General features: G+C 39.7%; 1 protein-coding gene across 1 annotated transcript in view; it reads left to right on the top strand.

The window, feature by feature from the left end:
• The first annotated feature begins 283 nt into the window (after window positions 1-283).
• Window positions 284-19926, top strand: part of PCSK2 (proprotein convertase subtilisin/kexin type 2) — a 257758-nt gene continuing 238115 nt past the window's right edge. The window contains exon 1 of the mRNA XM_047745216.1: window positions 284-841. Coding sequence (XP_047601172.1) covers window positions 665-841 — 177 coding nt within the window. The 5' untranslated portion in view covers window positions 284-664. The remainder of the gene's footprint in view (window positions 842-19926) is intronic.

The raw sequence follows: 19926 nt of genomic DNA, 5'->3' as shown, positions 1-19926 counted from the left end.
TAATTCCCTTTCCAGAGCCTTACAGATTTCCACAAACAATGACATCACTCCGGCACCGCCGACCAGATTACAGCTGGGGGGATTTTCCTGGGAGCAAGGCGGGCCCGGGTGGAGAGATGGAGGAGCTCTCCAGGGTTCTGAAAGGGGCGGGGGCGCGGGCTCGCTGCTCGGCGCCCCCCGTCGGCGGAGGCGGACCGGCCCGGCCGGGGGCGGGCAGAGGCGGGCCCGGGGCGGTCCAGGGCGGGGCCCGACGCATCTCCCGTCCTCATTGGCTGCTAGCGGGCACACGTCACCCAGGCTGGTGCTCTCCTCCAGCCCCGGGTGGAATTGGAGCCGAGGAGGAGCTGAAAATGCAGATTTAGCCTCAAGCACAGACATACACTCGCTCTTTCTCTCAGATACACACAGCTCCCCCCATTCGCACCTCTGCCAGCGAGCCTGATTACACGGCTTCCTCACCAGACAGATGCTGGAGGAGAACACACATTGATTTGCCGCTTTCCGAGCCCCTAATCAGTCTTTTTCCCAACACAAAGATTTTTTTTAAACAAACAAAAAAACTATATATATATATATATTTTTTTTTAATTTGCACCTTTCCTCCGAGTCTCCCGCTCCACAAGCTTGCGCGCCTCCTAGCACCACTTTTCACTCCCAGAGAAAGATGAAAGGTGGCTGTGTCTCCCAGTGGAAGGCGGCCGCCGGGCTCCTCTTCTGTGTCATGGTTTTTGCATCTGCCAAGAGACCGGTCTTCACGAATCATTTTCTTGTGGAGTTGCATAAAGGAGGAGAGGAAGAAGCTCGCCAAGTTGCAGCAGAACACGGCTTTGGAGTCCGAAAGGTAAGATCTCCCTTGCATTTCGCATGTTGTTTCAAAACGGGGGCAGCCCTGCGCAATCTCATTGCAGATTTGCAAGTTTTCTTTCTCATGCGATGCAGATATTCTGCCATGGGCTCTTTAACACGACATTGCCTCCGGTGATCTTTCACGGGTTATGTAATTAAAATGTCCTTCAAATTGTACTAGTAAGGTCACAAAAATAATTTATTGCTCTTTGACTTGGTGGCGAAAACCAGAGAACACCTTTCTAACAATGCCTTGCGCCCGGGCTGCTGTCCGAGGTACCAAGTTCTCAAGGCTGCGTGGGGATGGAGGAATGAAGTGTTGAACATCTGGGCTTGACGTTGGCAGTCTTTGCCAGGGATGTATCCCCCGCCCCCATCTCGTGGAGAAAGAGTAGTTTCCGACCGACAAGATTAAAAGCTTGGACATTGAAATCCACCTCCGTGCTTTTCGGATCCCGCGCTAGGAGGACTTCCCTCCCGGTGACTTGGGCCCCGGCTCTTTTCCAGGAACCACAGCTCCCTGGCTGCAGGAGACTTGGAGATATGAACTGGGTTTTCTTTCCAAAATCGGGGTGGAACTTCTCGCCCTCGCCCCTGCCCACGAGCGCCCGCCCCCGAAGCGTACTGTTAGTTAGCTCCCCGATTCTCAACTCACAGCTGTAGAAGCTAGAAAGGTAAATTTTGAGAGGAGTTCCCTATGGAGAAATCGGGACGTCTCTCCCGGTGTGTGGGCGGCCAGCTTGGCTTTCCCACGAGGGTGCGGGGATCCCCATTCCAAGAAGTTGTCAGAGTTCAACTGTTTGGGCAGCTAGGTAAGGCTCCTAATATAGGGTGCCTTGGGACTCCTTTGGCGACTCCAGGGTATCCATTCTGGGAAAGCAGCGGAGAGGAGAGTGCTGGGTGGGGGCCGTGGCTTATCTATTTGTCCTTCTTGCAAAATATCTCGTCAGAAATCGCAAGTGTCCTTAGGGGACCTGGCGAGGCGTGGGGTGGAGTGAGAGTGCAAGGAGAAACCGGGCGAGGGGAGTGTGGAGGACATCGGGATGCTATTTGGCAACCAGAAGGCTGCGTGGAAGTCCGTGGGATTCGGGGCTCTCTCTCCTCCCTCCTGATCTCAGGAGAGAGGCTGGAGATGATCGGCGGGTGCTTTCTTCTGTTGCTTTTGCCTCTCAAGGGCAGCGCGAACTAGGTCTCCTTTGGGTCCCCTGTCCCGACTTCCCACGCCTCCCACCTCCCTCCCAGGCGCCGCGAGGGCTCCCTCACATGCGGCCGGCTATCCCTCCTCCGCAGGGCATTGGCAGGCACGATTTCGACCTCAGGTAGGTTTCAGAGCGAGTTAAGTCAGAGGTCTGGGAGGAGGCGCCCGCCAGGTCTACCAGTGGCGCGCGGGCGGGTCTTGCAGTAGGGAACTTGTTGCTCCGGGGAAGCGTGGGTGGAGCAGGGGAGAGAAGATGCCAGCTGAGGGAGCAGCCCGTTGTCGTTCTCGCCAGGAGTCTGGGGCTGTTTCAAGAGTGCCACCAACACAATAAACAGGCAGACCCTTCGTCCTTCCCACCCCACCCCACTAACTTGGCAAGACTCAGGACCCAGGAGCCATAAATATAACAGTGATTGTGATAGTGATTATTATTACCTGACAACAATAGGACACCCTTGTGTTCTGCGGTCTTTACATACATTCTTATTTAATATCCTCAACATATCTGAGGAAGCTACTGTTGTTATTAAGTACATAACACTGATACGGAAATGGGTTCAGATCAGGGTCCAAGGTAAAAAAATTAAAAAAAAAAAAACAGATTTGAATATAAACCCAGATCTTTTAGAGATAAACTCATGTTCTTTACCTCTTGGTACATACCAAACAGGATAAGTGCTCTGCAGGATGTGTTGGGTTGTGAGGTATGCTGAAAAGGGATGTGGCATCAGACTCTAGTTTTTGAGAGTAAAGGGGCTGCAGTTGGTGAAGAAATCCTGTTCCTCTCTCCCCATGCCATGCACCTTTTCATAGCATAGGCAGACATTGCTATCTTTTTACCTACCATTTAGAAAATATGCCTTTTAGAATCTTAGCAACTTAAGCAAATCCCGGAGTAGCTAAGACAGATAATGGTTTAACTTATTAATTCTCCAAGAGGGACATTCTTTTTGTATAGAGGTAAATAGCTTAATGGGGTTTTTGATGGTGAAGTTTGAGAAAGGAGGTATAGAGATAATCTTTTCACAAATGAATCTGGATAATTTTGATATACTTACCATAAAATCTGAGGGAACTCATACTTTGGGGTGAAATCAAATACCTAAGACTCTCTCATCCCCATTCTTTCTTCAAGAGGAGTCCACTGGTTTTGCATCAGCCTCAAACATGCAATTTCTATCTAGGAAAAATGAGCTTTTGCCTTGCCACCTCTCCTCACCTCTATAACCTCTCAAAAGTAGCATCTCTTATCCAGATGATTTTTGTTCTGATACATATTTAAGTAAAAAAATCACTCTATGGCAGAATGCTTCTGTCTGATGAATCTTTGCATAATGCCACACCTGTGTAGAATTAACACTATTTTTCTTCCTTGGATTCATGTTCTATCCATCCTTCAAGCCTGAGCTTGAACCTTCCCTGATGCTATGAACAACAATGTGGTTTCCATTCTCCAAATTCCTCTTTGACAAAAAAGCGAAGCCTACACAACATAAGATAGAACATTCCATCATTTGTCCTCTAGTCATTTGATATATGTAAGTAAATATGGGTGTAAGTATCTGTCCACTTGAAAGGTATTAAATATTCAAGGATGATATCTTCTATATTTCTGGTTTCCTCACCAAAGCCAGACTTTTATTGGGTTTGCCAGCCTGTAAAGAAATGTCCTTTGTTTTTTCTGTTCCTTTAGGTTTGTCCTGTCTTGTTTTCATCATGCTGTACTGTACTTTTGTTACTCTTTTTTTTTTTCATTTTAAACACATAATATCTCTTCCTTCCTCTCTCTAATACTCAGTGTATCTTCCAACTCCCTACTGCTCCATCCTTTCCAATGCACAGTGTCAGACAACAAAGATCCTTAATGGTTATTTATTCATCTCAAAGAAGGGTCAGCTAGGCAGACTAGAGGAATCTACTATTTTACTGAATTATCTCATCTAGCTTCAGAAAACTATGACATAGAAATTGTTGCCATCAGGCCATATTCTCAGATGAAAAACTTAAAGCACCAAGTAGTTATGTTTATATTTGGAAAGGGAAAAAACTCAAATTTAAAACCAAATTTTAAACCAAATAATTTTGTTATTCTACCAAGATGCCTCTGGGAAACCCTTCTCTAACAACGAAGAACTCCACTCTTGGGGCACCATTTTAGAGTTCTGATGGTTTTTTTTTTTTTTCCTTTCCTTTCTTCCTTCTTACTTTTTTTCTGCATCCAACCCCTATGTGTGCCTAGGTCATTAACTAATGTGTATGAGTATGAACTTCTTCAGATAGATCATAAATCTTCCAAGAGAAGAAACAATATACCATGTCTTCCTCTAGCCCCATATTTAGCATGGTGGTCTGTATAAGATATAATAAATGAGTATTTGTTGATTATTTTGTCAAACTCTTACAAGGCCATGACCAAACAGTTATATTTCTTCCCTGAAGTGGAGTAAAACTACCTATAACTTTACTGTCAGAAAGGTGTGTTGAGACTAAAGTTTTCTATTTTATCATGACCTGACCCAAGGACATACATTCATCAAAGAAGATGTATATGTCCAGGAGAGTGAGTGAGTTTACAATAACATCAGAGGTGTTATTCCAAAGAATGCCTTAAAATTCCCAATACATTACTAATTTTAAATCCTTTGTAAAAAAAAAAAAAAGAAAGAAAGAAAAAGAAAAGCACAATTACTTATTAAAATGATGTGTTGAGGGTGCCTGGGTGGCTCAGTGGGTTAAGCCTCTGCCTTCGGCTCAAGTCATGATCTCAGGTTCCTGGGATCCAGCCCCACATCGGGCTCTCTGCTCAGCAGGAAGCCTGCTTTCCCCTCTCTCACTGCCTATTTGTGATCTCTCTCTCTGTCAAATAAATAAATAAAAATCTTTAAAAAATATAAATAAATGATGTGTTGAAGGTTGGTCAAAAATTAAGTATGAATTTAGGTAAAAATCCAAACAGCTGACAATTAAGTGTTTTTATTTTACTACAATAGATTTTGTTTTTTATCCATGTAAGCCTAAGGCTAGGAAAATCATGTGACTACTCTTATATGTGTGATCATTAATTTTTTAAAAATCTAGTATTAATTGTGCTGTTATATAATTAAAGAGTAAATTTTGCTTCATTTTAATTGAATGTCTAATTTTAACTTTAACTGAATTTAATTTTAAAATTAAATTTCTTTTAATTTTATTGAAGTATAATTTAGGAAAGAACACAGCTTAATAAACTTTCTCAACCCAGGCACACATGTATAACTAGCATCCAAATCAAGAAATAAAATATTATTCACATCTCATAAGTTCCCCCTCTTGCTCATTTGGGTATTTTTTGGTTTTAGGCTATTATGCATATTGCTTCTGTGGATACTGTAGTGTATGTATTTTGGTGAACACACGTATGCCTCCCTGTTGGGAATATCATAGGAGTAGAATCGTTGAGTTAAAGAGGATACACACATTCAACTTTAGGAGACTGTATTAGTTTTCTATTGCTGTGTAAAAAATTACCACAGAGTTGGTGTCCTAAAACCACACAAATTCATTATTTCATAGTTTTCATGGGTAAGGAGTCTAGCACATTTTAGTTGGATCTGCTGCTCACAGGTTGAAATCAAGATATTGGCCAGCGGGGCGCCTGGGTGGCTCAGTGGGTTAAGCCGCTGCCTTCGGCTCAGGTCATGATCTCAGGGTCCTGGGATCGAGCCCCGCATCGGGCCCTCTCCTTGGCAGGGAGCCTGCTTCCTCCTCTCTCTCTGCCTGCCTCTCTGCCTGCTTGTGATCTCTCTCTGTCAAATAAATAAATAAAATCTTAAAAAAAAAATATTGGCCAGCTATGTCCTCATCTAGAGGCATAACAAAGGGGAAATCTACTTCCAAGCATATTCAAGTTTTTAGAAGATTCAGCTCCTTGTAGTTGTAGACCTGGAGTCTTCATTTTTTGCTGGCTCCACTCTCATCTCCCGGAAGCTACCTTCATGATCTAGTGCATGACCCCTCCCATAAACATCACACTTTCACCCTTCTTTCAGGAAGGGCTCAGTCCCTGCTTAGGTTAGCCTGATTAAGCCAGGCCCACCCAGGATAATTCTTTTGATTAATTCAGATAAGCTGATTTGGGACCACAACTACATTGGATGAATCTCTGCATCTCTGCTATATAATGTAATCTAAGCACAGGAATGAAATCCATCATCTTTACAATACTGCCTCCACACTCAAGGGGAGGGGATTATATGGGGCATGCACACAAAGGAGCAGATATCTTGGAGACCATCTCAGAATTCTGCCTGCCACACATGACCCAGAAGCATGTGAAGGTTCTGATTGTTCCACATTCTCACCAACATTTGACTTTTTATATCTTTTTCCTTTTAATTATTTTGGTGGTTATCTAATGGTGATGGTATCTTATTGTGATTTTAATTTGCATTTCCCTGATGATCAATTGAAGCTGAATACATCTTCATATGCTTTTTGGTGATTCAGATATCTTTTTTCATTCATTATTTGTTCAGGTCTTTTGCCCTGAAAGGGTGTTTTTTTTTTCTTTTTTGTTGTTTTTGTTGTTTGTTTGTTTTTATTTTTGTTTTGCTTTGTTTTTTTTTTTTTTTTGGTTTGTGTGTTTGTCTGTTTGATTGTCTGTCTTAATTTTTGGTTTGTAGGAGTTCTTTGGCTATTACAACAGGAATCTTTTGTCAGATATATTTATTTTGAATATTTATTTTCACCCTTTCAGTGATGTCTTAATGTCCCAACAATATTGAATCCAGATTCTATAATTTCACTTTCATTTCATCATTCATCAGTTGTCAGTCCAAAGAAGTAATCCCCTACCCTCTGCTCCATACTTCTCCGATCAAGATTAACATGATTTAGAGGGGGACACAAAATAGAATATAGACTTGATCCTAAGTATTTCCAAAAGGATTTCTAAGAAGCCCTTAAGGAACAGTTTTTCTGAAACTCCAAGACCTGCTACCGTTGTAGGCAAAGGCAAATATTTCAGAACTCTACTTCCCCAACATGAATGCTATGAATTCCTTTTAGACCCTAATTTAATGCAGTATGCCTTTGTCAAGTCCAAACTCTTCCCTCAAGTCTTTAAAGACTGACCTAGACCAGAACATTCTCTCTTTGGGACTTCCTTTGCATTGAATCTATTCCTTTCTCTTGGCACCAGTCACATTTGTCACAGCACTGACTATATCCAGTGTCCTTCTTGTGACTGAAGAAAGCTAGGAACAGCCATGTTCAAAAGTAAAAATGTTGGGATTTAGAATTAGACAGTACTGGAAACTTGTTTAGTTTGCAAAATCTCTCAGAGAGAGGTTCATGTTTAAAATATAGTGGTTAGGAAAAATAAATAATATAGTGCATGTAAGGCGCTGGACACATTGATAAGTACATGGAATAAACAACCGATTATTGGTAATAGTAATAATAATAAGGTGATGGCCTTGCTATATCTATAGATCTATCTATCTATCTATCTACATGTATTTTTTTTTTAACTCAAGAAGGCAGTTGTAGGTTGTACTTTCTCAGGAGTAACAACTGATTGAGTGAGGAATAAACTCTCTGTCCAGTGGGAACCCATCCATGAGCTGGCCATGGTCCATGAGAGGGCCTGGCTCAAATAATTCAGTGAATTTAATTCATTATAGACCATGGTGATTATCTCAACCAATCATACTGGGCTTCCTTAGGAAATTTGATTCACTAGTTGCTGTAGAGAGGAGAATGGGTTCTAATGCCCATGAAAGAGCCCATCCAGGCCATGGGAGATGCAGACATTTTTTCCTGAGTGCCTAATAATTTTCCAGGTCCATTTCCTAGCAAAAGACATCTGTGACAGAAGGTAAAAGCTAATCACCAAACTATTTTCCTCTTCTCCATGGGCCACAGTAAGACCACATTTCCCAGCCTATCTTGCAGATGAGTATGACCATATGATGATTCTACCCAATGTAATGTAAGCCAAAATGAAGTGCACTGCTTCCTTGCTTAATGCATAAAAACTTCCCATAAGTTGATTTTCTGCCCTCTTTTCTCTTCTGAGTCTTGATGTGATAGAGAACAGTAACTTTGGAAGCCAAACGCCAAATACAGCTGAGTAGCAAGATGGAAGGACCCTACGTCCCTGATTCTTGACTTAGAAGAATTTTATGAGTGAGAAATTAAACTGCTATTACATTATGGCACTGAGATTTGAGACTTTATCTTTAGAGCAACCAGGATTACCCAAACCAATATACTGTCAATAAATATCCCTTTTCTTAAGTTGTTTGATTGACTCCCTAAACCTTACAACCAAACCAAATCAGATCACAAGAACAATAATTTTTAAGAGACTTATGCAAGCTCCTATATTTTCACTTCATAATGTAAGCCAACTTTTCAGGTCTTTGTGGTTTTTCTTCTCCATGAAGAATATAAAATCCATTAAAAACTTTTGTCCCACTGGCAACCGATTTGCCCTACTCATAATAGGGGTTCATTATGTGCTTCTTGACTGATAAATAAACTTGGATCACAAAGTGACTGTTTGGTCATTAATTCAGAGAAAAGGCATTTGAAGAACTAATTTTCAAATAATTACCCCTGTAGCATCCATTTATTTATAGGTTGCAAGTTAGCTAGGAAGAAGAAGTAGGTAACAAGCAGCAAGTCAATGCCTGGGAGACTCTTGTGTTTCCCTAAAATTCCCAACTTAGAAATTATCAGTAATAGAATGGATTAGCTCTTTGAGCAGGGAAAAAAAATAGCCTACAGTTAAAACTTGATCAAAATACAAAAGAAGGAAAAAAATTACACCTCTTTTTCTCAAATGAATGAATATCTAAAATACAATGTTTCTTCCAAAAGATCTTATTAGCTGTAGATCCTAATGTTATAGTACATCAGGGAGTAATGCTATAGTTAAGTTTGCAATAATTATATATTTGGCTGTAACTGCTCAAAGAAATCAGGTTTTAAAAATAAAACATGAGGGCCCCTGGGTGGCTCAGTGGGTTAAGCCTCTGCCTTCGGTTCAGGTCATGATCTCAGGGTCCAGGGATCAAGCCCCACATCGGGCTCTCTGCTCAGCAGAGAGCCTGCTTCCCTGCCCCCCTGCCTGCCTCTCTGCCTACTTGTGATCTCTCTCTCTCTCTTTCTCTCTGTCAAATAAATAAATAAATAAAGTCTTAAAAAAACCCAAAAACACGAAACCTGAAGTTCACACTTTTTCCACCTACTAGAGTAGGAGCTTCATTCTACATTTGAGCTCAGATTCATCATTTCAAAAAGAAACCCTGAATCGAATTTTTGCATTATTATTTGAGATTCCAATAATCATAGCACAGTTCAGAAGCAGGAATTTTAGTTTCACCTTCTTTATATAAATATAGATTCTTAATATATGTAATATATACTATTTTTATAATATTTATATTTATTATATTAATTTATAATACATAAAATGTATCTATGTATAATATATTATAGCTCAAGTCCATTAACTGACTAAATTCCACTAATGGTTGGGAATCAAGAAATTACATTTGAATTAACACTTCCACCCTAAATGTCATGATTCCATGTTAGTGAATGGCTTCTATGTAAGATTTATATAAAAGCAGTAAACTCTCTTGATAAATTGTTTTTGCCCCTAAAATAAATTGACCATGACTTTTTGGAGAGGTTTGTGATGTGCTGGGCTCCTGTGGTAAGAATAATTGGACATAACAAACTCTTAGATTGAAAGTCAAACATGGACACAAACTCTTGATTTTTCTGACACAAATGAAATAGATTCAAGAATGTTACAGGATGTTGATAGTTTCTCCATTAGAAAGTTGACAAGAACATGAAAACTATAGGACGCTAAGGTTGTTTTTTATTTATAACTTTAAATTTGACACTGACTCATGAACATCTTACTCTCTTAGATTTTCCTAAATAGATTCACTTAATGACCACTCTGTATTGAAGTAGAAAGAGTTCAAAGAAAGATGAGAGATATATAGAACTATTTGTTTGGAGACTTCAAGAACAGGAATAGAACAATTTAGATTTAATACATGTGCCACGTGTAGTAATGGCATTAGAAAAAAAATTATTTTGACCTGGGGTACTTGGCTTTCACTGTTCCAGTGTTTTAATAGAAGCTGAGGGTAATGACATCAGCAGTCTTGCTTTCTGTGGAAACACAGTGGGATAAAATGTGATAAACTAAGCCTGCAATGAGTAGTTGTTGCATGAATGATCAAATTTATGTTGGTATCAGATTTCTTAGACAATTCAGCATCTTCCCTCTTGAGATTTAAACAAACAAGCAAATAAAATATGTGAATACTTTGACTGGGGTGATGGCTCACCTCTCTGTGAAAGCCACAGTGTTTTTTACACGTTACAGCCTTTGTAAATGCCATGAGTGGAAATCATCAAGTTAATACCTTGACATAAGACTCTTAAGCATATGAAAAACATAATAGCTTAATTATTTTTGTCAAAATTACCCATCCTCATTATTTTTTAATATGAAGTAGTAGTACAAAAAAAGCACTGGAAGAAAAGTTTTTGTTTTTGTTTTTGTTTTATTACCTTAAATCTCATTACTCAGAAAAAAGCATTATCAGCATTAGGTAAATTTTATTGCAGCTATTTCTGTAAGAATACATATAGAGAAAAGAAAGGTCACTAGAGGGGCATCTGGGTGGCTCAGTGGGTTAAGCCTCTGCCTTCGGCTCAGGTCATGATCTCAGGTTCCTGGGATTGAGCCCCGCACCGGGCTCTCTGCTTAGCAGGGATCCTGCTTCCCCCCCCTCTCTGCCTGCCTCTCTGCCTACTTGTGATCTCTTTCTGTCAAATAAGTAAATAAAATCTTTTTTTAAAAAAAGAAAGGTCATTAGATAGTTTTGCAAAACTGGGATTACATTGTACACACTATTTTAAATTTTAAACTATCAATTTAATTATTATAGAATTTAACAGAAAGAAAGGAAACTGAAAAAAATTGATTACATTGTTACACTTCAGACAAATTAGTCACACAGACATATTGTTTCATAATAGGTCTCCCTAAAATTGAAAAAAAAAAATGTGATGGTATTGAGTGAGGAGTTTGTGATTATTTTACATATAAATAATAGATAATATTTAATGACATATTTAGATAGATAATATTTAGATAATATAGATAACATATAGATAATATAATGTCTATAATATAGATAATATTTAATGATATATTTAATAACATGTTTGATTATTTCATTACATATTTCAACTTCAGTGAATGTAGTGGAGTCCATGCTTAGCAAAGTGGGCACATTAATCTCCTAACACTTCCTCTGGCCTCCTCTATTCCCACATTGCAATGTTCATTAGGTGCATCATTATTTTTACATCAAGTTATAAGAAATATTAACCTTCTGCATATAACCATGATTTATAATGTTGCCTGTATTTGTTCTACATTAAAATTGTTTGTTATTTCATCACAAGTTCTTTCACCAGAATTTCTGCCATCATCAAAATCTTCATTTTCATTCATCTCTTGGTTGGCTAGGTTTAATGAAAAGCCAAAGGATTAGCATGAGCAGGAAAAGGGAAATCTCCTCTCTCTGAGCTAAGGGAGAGGAATGGGCTGATGAGGTTCAGTGCAAAGGTCTCAGAGGAGTATATGGGGAGAATACCCACTGAGGAGTCACAATTATTTCAAAGGTGAAGGAGGCAAGGTCAACAGTTCCAGTGAAGGAAGGGGTGATGGGATGGGGGTTTCAAAGGAGATAACATTTTACACATTGCTAATGGGAAGGGAGGACATGATGAAAGGACAAATGATGACTTCTGGAAGTACCGAGAGGACAAGTGGGAGAGAATGGATCTATAGTAGCACCAACTGAGTCATTTTCTTGAACAGCACTCAAGTGGGGGTGGTGGAAGTTGGGAGAGAGAGAAATGGAGTTTTCAAAAAATGGAATATCAGTAAACTAGAAGAGAAGGTAAATGGGGATTAATAGTGAAAGAACTTAAAGAGAAAGCTATGGTTAGTGACTGGGATGTTGAAACTCAAGTCTCCAAGTCCTATGCGCTTCCAGATGATGATAACACCCATGGAAGATAGTTACCAAAGTCAAAAAGAGGTGAAGGTGGCCAAGGAACTGAAAGTCAAATGTACAAGCACCCATCCACATACACCTCAGTCGTGCCACAGCAGTAGACAGCATTGCCAAGGAAGAGTGTTAAGAGAAAAATGAGAGAAGAGGTCATAGGACAAAGTCCTAGAGAACTTTGGACATAAAGGGGAAAAGAAGAGCCGGGAGAGGAGACAGAGCCTGGACTGTTAGAGATATGGAAGGAGAATCCAGAGCTGAGAAAGGAAGGGAGATGAGGGTTAAGAAAGAAAGAATGGGGCAAGCAAGGCCACCGGTTCTAGAGATGAAATCCTTGTTAAAATCAGAGAAGCCACCTTAGCACTGTGGAAGAGGCCACATATGTCATTTTGTGTCCTCAAGAGTAGTCTGTGGGACAAGAGTTTAAATGCAAGTTGTTCATTTAAGGAATGAGTCTTGAAAATACTGGTAGGGGAATTGAAATAGGGAAGGGAAAGCAAGAATGAAATGTGCATTATAGAACAAGTTATAACTTGGATAACGGGGACTCAGTTCTACTGGGAATCTCTGAGAACTGGTGTCAAACACAGGCCCCAGAGTTGTCCTGCCTGAGGAGTGAGGGTGCTAGGGTATTTATATGCCAATTACAATCAGACATTGATTCATGATTGATATTTAGTCCTGGATGGCATTACGTTTCCCAGCACTTTGACCTGGCACATGTTCAACATACAGAATTTGGCCAACCAGAGCAAACTCAGATGAAGAGGCTGGCATACACTAAATGCTAAGGCCCAAAGGGATCTGAGTGGGGAAAGTGATCGTGTCTTTTACAAGAAGGATGCCAAATTGTGAAGGGTAGCGGTAAATATGATGAAGGGGAGGTATCTAGACAATTCCTTCAAGAAGTGTAGTGCGGGGGGTGCGCCTGGGTGGCTCAGTGGGTTAAGCCTCTGCCTTCGGCTCAGGTCATGATCCCAGGGTCCTGGGATCAAGCCCCACATCGGGCTCTCTACTCAGCAGGGAGCCTGCTTCCCTCTCTCTCTGCCTGCCTCTCTGCCTACTTGTGATCTCTGTGAAATAAACAAAATCTTAAAAAAAAAAAAAGAAGTGTAGTGGGTAAGGGAAGGGAAAGAGGAAAAGTATTGCGGTGATTTAAATTTATGTTATTTTAATGCTGTTTATAGATAACAGTTTCTAAATGCTAGATGGACCACTTGGAAATTGCCACCCCGCCAAAAAATTGTGTTATGCCTGCCTAATTATTCTAAATGGTTTATCTAGAGTCATATAAATTTTTGTAATAATTACCTACAATTATGGAATTATAGGAAAGAATCTTAGACATCAGTTTAACCTCTCATTTTATACATTAGAAAAAGAATATTAATCCTGATGTTTATGTTCTTAACTACTGGCAATGAGTGTTTGAACCTTGTTGCTTATTGGCTGAGGTTCAGAGACTGGAACCATTCCATCTGCCTTTCACATTGGATGAGATGGACAACCTGACTGTGTGAGATTCCTATGAGTGATTAGCCACATGTACCAACTTGGTCTGACACCAGTTCATTGCAGGTCCTCCTGGCCTGCTTTTCACCCTTTAACCTATAAAAGTTTTGTGAATTCCAGTTTTCCAAACAAAGCTGCTCATAGATTCAGGGACTGATTCTACACCAATAACAACCTATTGAATTTACACTTGGTGAAATACAGAATAGGAATTATGTTTCTTTGACAGTCTGCCCTCTTCGTGACTAACACAGCACTGTACATTTAGTAAGCACTCAATAAATATGAAAATAAATGATGAGGAAAAAAACTAAAAGCTTCTATTATCATCAGATGCTCGCTAAATGACAGGCTGATGTGTTACGTAATGCTGCAATCAAGAAGACCAGGCACTTTAAGAAAGGTTACATGAATATCCTAATTTGTGCTTGTGTTAAATGTCTTCAATTAATTAATTACCATTAATAGACTAAAATTTTGTGACTTGATGGGAAATTAAGAAACCAGTGACAGAGAAAAAGGTGATACACAAATTCTCTCCTTCCTTGCCCTTAGCTTGTTCTCTACTTTTGTGAAGGGAGAAAAATCAATTTTATCAGGAGGCTCTCAGTTCTCTTCAAAGGTGATGGAAGTTCAAACACAAGGCAATTGGCATCCAAGTGCCAATTCTAGTCAGTTCCTGATGATTATATCTCTAGGGGTTGTCAGACCAAGAGAAACCTTGCAGAGCCTAAGATGTGGAGAGAAGGGTAGGAAACAAGCCATTGTTGATGTCTTGATGTCCAGAAGCAGCACCATTTTGTGGGTTGAGGGAGGGCAGAATCAGTGCCAAAGGGAATCTGCAGAGTTGTGTCTTCAGTGTGGCTTGGCATAAACCTAAATTTGGACCCAACAGCTGAAGTCAAAACCAACCATTCTGGCCATTAACTGTAAAGGAAGAAGAGACCAAGGAAAAATTGGGAATTTGAAAACAATGGACAAAGAAAGTAATAGGAGCCACAGTCATACAGAAAAAAAGTATAGAAGCAGAAGAATACTCAGTTCATTCAACAAACATCTACTTAGTACATTGAATAAGCAAGTAAGATGTCAGACACTGAGACATGGATTTGGGAACAAATAGGCAACCGGGATTCAATCCCATTGGTCTAATAAAGGTTGCAAAATATAGAGGAGAGATCAAGCCCCAGTGTACTCTTTTAAAGTCTTTGTGTCACATTTACTAAGTCTCATTAACCAAAGCAAGTGCACATAGCCAAGATCAGAGTCAGCGTGGGAGGGAACTACCCAATGGAATTGATGCAGAAACAAAATGCAGACCATTAATGCAACATTCTGCTACTGGACCTTCTATGAGTGATGACATCTCTGAGTTATCCCATCAAAGAGTAAGGAAATTGGGAAATTTTACCACCAATTCCTATACTTTCTTGGTTGAGGATTGCACCTGAGGGGTATCAAATTCCCAGAAATTCTGCCTTCCCTAGGTGGACCAAACATGCTTCCAGAAGTCAGAGGAATAGAGTGCTCTTTGTAAACAAATGGCAATATGTTTAGTAATAGATTTATGATATAATACCCATGAGACAATGACTGTCAACAGAGAGGAAGTCTTCCTGGGTCATGCAATGTCAAGTTGAGGTGAATTTGCATTGAGACTCATGATTTCAACAGAGCAAAAGGAAAGAGGGTTTATAGAGGATGCCATAACATATGCAACACAATATACCAGGACGGTGGAAGGATTTCAAGTAGTTTTGTCTGGCTAGATGCTGAAAGAGACTGAGAAAGGAGCTAAAGAAGTGGACTGGGGTCAGTTTATGAGGGGTCACCGGCACCATACAGGGGAGCTTGGATTTTGTCGATAGGTGGAAGGGGGCGTTGAAGGATACTTGGAAGGTATAACAGAATGGCCATATACAGGAAGGCCTAGGAAGACAAGTTGAGCTAACAGTGAGTCGGAGGAGCCCAGATTTCCAGGTTCTTCTGTCTTATGGAATCATTCATGTCCTGGAAGCAGGTAGCACCGACCCTTTCAACAGATGACGCTGCTAGGGAGTTAGGTTACATGTCTTAGATTCCATTGCCACTGGCTGACGACATCAAGGATACTAAAGGCTTTATTGTCTTTGAAGCCACAATATATGGCTGATAGAGGCAACCAGTTCTATCCACGAAATGTATTCCAGTTAAGAACAAAATGATTAACTATGTCCTACTTCTTCCCTTGACATATAAATACGTGAATCTAAAGCAGACCTTCTGACTTGGGAGCTAAAAAGAAAAGCCAGGACAGTAGTGTATCACTGACATCCCAGTAGATCTGACAGGCAGTTTATTCTTTGATATGCCAAAGGAATAATGTATGTTCTTACATTTTTCATTTCTGAAATGGAAATTTTGCCTGAGGCTAGAAAGAAACTCTGGGTGAGGCTGAGAATCAGGTACCCTCTACCTGTCTCACTACCCGATTGTCATTTTAAACTTGATATAAATTAGGTGTTTAGTTCTTGGGAGGAAATCATAGTTTGAATCCCACTGTGGATTATTTGCTCAATACAGCAAACAACCATGTACCACGTAAGCTGTTGAACTGCTGCACTCCTGGTGGCAGGAAGGAGTGCCTTCTAGAATTACAGAAGGGTTGAATGTTGTCCATGGAGACAAATGCTCAGGAGTGGCTTGGGAATGTACATGGTGTCGTGAGTGCTAAGCCTTGAGGTCAAGGTCTCCATTCTCCCTTCCAGCCTCCCCTCAAATAGCTAATTCTTCCCTTGGAAACAGTTAATTCTAGAGGAAAATCCATCCGTGCATTCATATTTTAATAGCAGGTTTTTATTGAGTCCTACAGAGATAAGCCCATTGGAAGGGATGGATTCTACAGACAGAAAGGTGGCATATTTAGATTTATGTGCAGATGAAAGCATGTTATAAGTTCCCCAGGCCAGTTTATTAAACATCACCTGATCTGATGACTCCATCCAGCTTTAATAAATACCTATTTTATGAGTTGGGATGTGGAAAACTCTGGTTCTATACACAAAGGACCTTCTCAGACAAGGCTAACCTTATAACATGCCCTGATAAGCTGAGGCTGAATGATACTCACTGTCGCATCTGGTTATGCAAAGAAATGACATCCTCACTCCACAGGCCTCCTCCCATTGACAGAGGAGCTGAAGGCACATATAAACAATTAGGCTTCTCTGCTGCATGAGTGGCAGCTGTTCAAAGGAGCTGTCAAGACTTCCACTCCTCTAGTGAAATCATATTTACTTTATTCATCTAAATAATGTGGCTTGTTTGCCTTCTGTATGAAATCGTCTTGCACTGTTTCTCATTGATTGACTTTTATGAGATAGCATATCACTTTCTGGGCCTCCATATGCCTTTCTGTTAAGAATGGAATAGCTTCTTACTGAGTACTTTCAATGATTATATTCTTTTACAGTTTTGGAGTCATCATGTTTATTCAAAATGTCCAACTCCATATTTTCTTCACTGCCCAACCATGCTTCCCAAGATTAAAAAAAATGATGAAAATAAAAGTAATAATAAAAATAAAAAATAAACATACTTTATACTCCATTCCCAACATGTTGCCCCCTGGTTGAGTAATTATAGCATCAGAATCCACTGAAATAGGCTATATATATATTTTTAAGACTTTTTTGAAGAAATTTTAAGTTTACAACAAAATTAAGAGGTACAAAGATTTCTTATATCCCCTTGACCCCCCGCCCACCACTACATGCATATCCTCCTCTATTATCAACATCACTCACCAGAATGGTAATTTTTTTTTTAAACCAAGGATGAGCCTACACTGACATATTGTAATCACCAAAAATTTGGGTAGGATTCACTCTTTTTGTTATAAATTCTATGGATTTGGAAAAAAATATATAATGACATATATCATAGTATATCATTATACTAACATACAGACTATTTTGACTGCCCCTCAAATCATCTGTTCTCTACTGCTCATCTCTCCCCTCCTCTACCCTTGGAAAACACTGATCTTTTTATTGTCCGTACAGTTTTGCTTTTTTAAGAATATTGGAGAATTGGAATCATACAGTATGCAGCATTTTCAGATCAATTTCTTTCACTAATAATATGCATTTAAGTTTCCTCCATGCCTTTTTATGGCTTGATAACACTTTTTTTTTTTTTTTTTTAGCACTGGATAATATTTCGTTATCTGTATGTACCACAGTTCATCCATTCACCTACTGAAGCACATTTTGGTTGCTTCAAGTATTAGCAATTATGAATAAAGCTTCTATAAACATCCATGTGCTGTTTTTGTGGACACAGGAGTTTTCAGACTCCTTTGGGTGAATACCAAAGAGTACCATTACTCAAATGTATGGTAAGCATATGTTTAGTTTTGTAGGAAACTGTCAAATTGCCTTCCAAAGCGGCTGTACAATTTTTGATTCCCACCAGCAGTGCAAGAGAGTTCCTGTTGCTCCATCATCTCACCAGCATGTGGTGGTGTCAGTGTTCCAGATGTCAGCCATTCTAATAAATATGTAGTGATATCTCTTATATAATGTGGACTTTCTCTTCATATGCTTATTTCCCACATGTATATCTTCATTGGTGAGGTGTCTGTTAAGATCTTTGGCCAATTTTTTAACTAGGTTGTTTGTATTCTGAAATGTTGAGTCTTAAGAGTTCTTTGTTTATTTTGCGTAATGGTCCTTTCTGTGTCTTTTGCAAATATTTTCTCCTAGTCTGTGGCTTATCTTCTAATTCTCTCAATACTATCTTTCACAGAGCAGAAGGTTTTAATTTTAATGAAGTCCAGCTTACCATTTCTTTCATAGGTTGTGTCTTTGGTGTGGTATCTAAAAAGGCCTCATATACCCAAGGTCATCTAGATTTTCTATCTTATTTTCTAAGAGTTTTATAATTTTATGTTTTACATTCAGGTATATGATCCATTTTGAGTTAATTTTTGTGAAGGATGTAAGGTCTGTGACTAGATTTTTTTTGCAAGTGAATGTCCAGTCATTCTAACATCAGTTGTTAAAGAAACTATCTTTATTCCATTGTATTACTTTGGCTCTTCTGTCAAAAATCAGTTGACTATACCTAGGCAGGCCTATTTCTGGTTATCAGTCAATCTGTTCTTTAATTTGTTCTTTCACAATTTGTGAAAGATCACTTAATTTGTTGATCAGTTAATCTGTTCTTTCACAAATTCCATACTGCCTCAATTAATGTAGCTTTATAGTAAATCTTGAAATCAGGTAGTGTTAGTCCTACAGCTTGATTCTTCTCTTCAATATTGTGTTGCCAATTTAGGTCTCTTGCCTCTACTTATAACCTTTGGAATCCATTTATCGATATCCACAAAACAACTTGCTAGGATTTCGATTGGGAATGAACTGAATCTATAGATCAAGTCGGGAAGAACTTACATCTTAACAATATTAAGTCTTGGCACCTGGGTGGCTCAGTGATCCCAGGGCCCTGGGATTGAGCCCCACAGTAGGCTCTCAGATCGCCAGGAAGCCTGCTTCTCCCTCTCCCACTCCCCCTGCTTGTGTAACCTTCTTTCTGTGTCTCTCTGTCAAATAAATAAATAAAATCTTAAAAAAAAGAATCAAGTCGGGGCGCCTGGGTGGCTCAGTGGGTTGAAGCCTCTGCCTTCGGCTCAGGTCATGATCCCAGGGTCCTGGGATCGAGCCCCGCATCGGGCTCTCTGCTCAGCAGGAAGCCTGCTTCTCCCTCTCTCTCTCTCTGCCTGCCTCTCTGCCTACTTGTGATCTCTGTCTATCAAATAAATAAATAAAATCTTTAAAAAAAAAAAAAGAATCAAGTCTTGCTATCCATGAACATGAAATATTTCTCCATTTATTTACTTCTTTGATGTCACTGATCAGAGTTTTATAATTTTCCTCAAACATATCCTGCACATGTTTTGTTAGATTTATATCTAAGTACTTCATTTTGTGGGGTGTTAATGTAAATGGTATTGCTTTATTTCAAAGTAACTCAATTTAAAAAAAAATCTGAGGGGCGCCTGGGTGACTCAGTGGGTTAAAGCCTCTGCCTTCGGCTCAGGTCATGGTCCCAGGGTCCTGAGATGGAGCCCCACATAGGGCTCTCTGCTCAGCAGCGAGCCTGCTTCCTCCTCTCTCTCTGTCTGCCTCTGCCTACTTGTGATCTCTCTCTGTGGCAAATAAATAAGTAAAAATCTTAAAAAAAAAAAAAAGAAAGAAAGAAAACATGAGACAAGGGAGCCTGGTTGGCTCA

This window comes from Lutra lutra, chromosome 9, assembly GCF_902655055.1.
Source record: "Lutra lutra chromosome 9, mLutLut1.2, whole genome shotgun sequence".
NCBI lineage: Eukaryota > Metazoa > Chordata > Mammalia > Carnivora > Mustelidae > Lutra > Lutra lutra.
The sequence above is the reverse complement of the archived record's forward strand: the minus strand, read 5'-3'. Positions and strand labels throughout refer to the sequence as shown.